The 3857-nt window shown below is 43.2% G+C and overlaps 1 protein-coding gene across 1 annotated transcript; it reads left to right on the forward strand.

Annotated features, from left to right (window-relative positions):
* The first annotated feature begins 1295 nt into the window (after positions 1-1295).
* Positions 1296-3259, forward strand: DEFB135 (defensin beta 135). The gene is made up of 2 exons (XM_040495565.1): positions 1296-1353; positions 3003-3259. The coding sequence occupies exons 1-2, from the start codon at positions 1296-1298 to the stop codon at positions 3170-3172; spliced, it is 228 nt and encodes a 75-aa protein (XP_040351499.1). The 3' UTR covers positions 3173-3259.
* The last annotated feature ends 598 nt before the right edge of the window (positions 3260-3857 follow it).

Raw genomic sequence — 3857 nt, forward strand, 5'->3', positions numbered from 1 at the left:
TATATATATATCTTAATGAACATGGGAGTACAGCTGTCTCTTGAGGGTAACGATTTCATTTCCATTGGATATATACCCAGAAATGGACTTGCTGGATCATATGGTAATTCTAGTCTTAATTCTTACCGGAAAGGTTTAATGCAGGGCAAATGCATGACCCAATTTCATGACCCTTATGAAGGTTATTTTGGTTACTGCAGGAAGGATGAATAGTAAATATGTAAAAAAAAAATATGGGAGACCAGTTAGGAAGTGATTTAATTGGTTTAATGAATCATGGTGACGCCTTGGAGTGTGTGGTGATAGTGGAGATGGAGTGAAATGGTTGGGTGTGAGCTATATGTTGGAGCACAATTGGTAAGATTGGTTGTAAGTGGGGTGAGGGGAAGGAGGTATCAGGGGCATGCCTGCTATTGTTCTGGAAATAGCATGGGGCTGTTAGGAGATTATGAAATGCTGCTTACCTGTCCTATGATATGTGGGGCCTCAGCAGATGAACAGCCTCTAATCACCGAAGGCTACTATGGAGTAGTGTCCTCCGAGGAGAACCCAGCAGTTCACAGGGACCCAGAGGCGGAAGGGTGTGCTGGGGGAGAAGATGCAAAGTAGAAGGAACTGAGATTCTGGCGGGCACAGTGGAAAGAGTAAAGTTAGAGGACAAGCAGATTGGTTGGATAAAAGGAGATAACAGGCAGATGGAGTGAGAGAATGCTGATGTGGCTGTAGCCAATGCTCCAGGTTAGAAAGTGATCCTCAGGAGAGTGTCCCTTAGTACCCTCATGCTCCCTTGATCGCTTCTTTTTGGGGTGCTCCCAACTCATGTCTTCTACTCTTCCTGTATATATTGATTTTTGCTTTGCAATTCTTTTAGGAGTCTTTCACAGATCTAAAATCCCAATCACATCACAAACTTCTTGAAGTTGAAAACAGCAGTCCAGTTTATATACTATCTCTCTCTCTCTATATATATATAACTTTATATACACTATATATATATATATATATATATATATATCTCACTTTATATTCTATCATATATAGAGAATATAGAATAGGGCTGTTGATGCAGTGTGAATTCAGTTGCCAGCATACAAATGACACTAAGGAAGTAGATTTTCATGGTGAGATGTCATGTTCAAAGTCAGCCCTTTAGTTTATTGGACGGCTCAGTGGAGCAAGGAGATGTTCTTGTTCCTGAAAGGTTCACTAGCCATGCAGCTCCCCATGTCTAGAGAACTACATATAGAGTGACTGTCCTTTGCCTTCCAGTTGTCCCTTTGTTGATTGGTTCAGCAATGAAGAGCTTACTCTTGGTCCTTGTGGTCCTTGTCTTGCTCTTCTGTGTTCCATCAGGTAAAATGAAATCCCCTTCCTGTGCGACTATGAACAGTGAAGGGAGAGAGGGCACGAGGTTCTACAAGAGTGAAAAGAAAGCAGGACTTGGAGGAAGGAAGATGAAACAGGAAGGGATGAGAACAGAGATGGACATTCTGGGCTTTTCCGGAAAATGGAGAGAAGATACTGAGGACACATAACAGGAGGTGGTTCTTTCCAGTGAAGAAAATGGTCCTGGATTTTGGTCTGGGGAGTCTGTGATGTTTGAGGGGAAAGTCAGACTGATGATATTGGCATCACATTGGTATTTAGAAGACAGATAGGATTTGGGGACGGGAGGGTGGGGGGCGTTCCTTTAGGACTTTTAGAATTTGTATTCCTAAGTCAGTTACCCAGACTGTTTTTCACACATTTAGAAGCCAAGGCAAACTCGATGCTGAGCAGAATCAGAAAATAGAGCTGGTTGTTCCAGTGTTTTAACTTACAGCATAATGGGATACCCTGGAACATCATTGAGAGAATTCACGTCCTCTGGACAGAAACTAGCAACTTGATAATACCAAGAAGGGTCCACTTAAGTCTCTGAAGTGGAGGTTCTCAAAAACTGCTTGTAGTTTGCTGGGGTCTGCAGAAAGCTGCCCCAGACCTTCATATTCGAAAGGTGCCAGTTAAAGGTCAGGTGTGAAGTACTCAGAAGACAGGCCCAGATGTGATTGTGTTGAGACTACTGCTGCTGTTCTGGATGGAAGGACCTCTGGACAGTGTGAGCCGTGTTTCTGCTGGGCTCGCTTGTCCCAAGAGGGGTGCCTCAGGGCTAACGGGCACCTGACAGGCAGGTTTGCTTGCCAGTGGCCTTTGGTCATACCACATTGACTATTCTTCTATCGCAAAGGCCCAAGGGATGGTTCCATGAACCAGCTGGGTGAGACTGATAAGGCTTAGCACACAAAAGTGTATAGTTCAGAGGGTGACTCAGAGCCACCTGCACTCTTTTAAGTGGCCTTCCTACCACCCTCTCCATGTTTTCAGCTTCCAGAGTACCCAGGTGTTAAGGTTAGAAAGTATGGTAACCTTATGGATATAAGATGTGTGTTTCAGGTATCTCAAAGCCTTTCACACTCATTATCCCACGTGATGCTTTCATGTACTCTGTGACTAAGCCAAGACTGGCAGTAGGGTATTTGGCTAAAAATCATACAGAATGTTATTGGGATGTAGAGCTAGAACCATGGGCTTCTGTAATTCTAGGTCAGTGGTCTTTTGCTTCTTCAAGCTGAGGCTCTGATAATCTCCAACTACCTTGTTACTATCCCAGACCCCGCATGCCTTCTGGTATAGGGCCTCTGTGGATTCCTGGGACTACTCTGAGGTCTTAGTGTTCTTTCCATGGCAGATAGTCCCAAGCAGAATTTGCTGGGCCCTGGTACCTGCATATTGTCGATTAGTGATTCATGTGAGGGGGGCCCATGGGAACTAATGACTTATAATAGGGTCTCTGGGAAATGAGAGCCACTGAAAAACAGGCATTCAGCCATAACATGACTGGGATGTTTTGATCTTATCCAGTTTACCATTAAAATGTTATAAAGTACAGCCTTCAATCTGATTTATCTATGGTATCATGACCCTGCAGAACACTGTGCATTAACCCTTGTTTCTGTTGACAGTTAGAAGTGGACCGAATACATATATAAGAACAGCATTTTCTACATGCTGGGGAGGAAAAGGTGTTTGCAGGAAATTATGTGGAGGAAGTGAAGACTATCACATTTTTTGTGATGTTAGACGTCTGTGCTGCGTTAACAAAAAGCTTTTAGATGTACGGGTTAGAAGGTAATTGTGAGTATCTGAGGCTCCTGCTGACTTCCTCTGGGACCCAGATCCTTTTCAATGGTGCTATCCTAATAAAATGATGGTTTTAGTCCTTCTGTGTTTCTATGTCTGCTTTGTTTCTCTACCTTTAGAGGCATTCAGTGTCTCTCCTATGAAGATAATCTCTTGGTTAAATTCCTTGTCTTCAGGATTGTTCTTTTAGTTAATTTATTCCTTATTAAACATTTCCTAAAAACTTTTTTTGAAGTATATGATGCAATCAGAAAAGTTGCGAATCATAAATGAATACCTTAATGAAGTTCGTAAATTGAACACATCCACGTAACCTGCACTCAGATGGAAAAAGAATATTACAACATCTCAGTCACTACTAGTCCCTGTTCCACAAAGGATAATAATCTCTAGCCCAGCTTCTAATAGCATAAGCTTTGGCACCTATTTTTGAACTTTATTTTTTGCTTTTTTTTTTTTCAACGTTTTTTATTTATTTTTGGGACAGAGAGAGACAGAGCATGAACCGGGGAGGGGCAGAGAGAGAGGGAGACACAGAATCGGAAACAGGCTCCAGGCTCTGAGCCATCAGCCCAGAGCCCGACGCGGGGCTTGAACTCACGGACCGCGAGATCGTGACCTGGCTGAAGTCGGACGCTTAACCGACTGCGCCACCCAGGCGCCCCAGGTTTTTTTTT

Source organism: Herpailurus yagouaroundi, unplaced genomic scaffold, assembly GCF_014898765.1.
Source record: "Herpailurus yagouaroundi ecotype Mexico unplaced genomic scaffold, PumYag 28, whole genome shotgun sequence".
In the NCBI taxonomy this organism is placed as follows: Eukaryota; Metazoa; Chordata; class Mammalia; order Carnivora; family Felidae; genus Herpailurus; species Herpailurus yagouaroundi.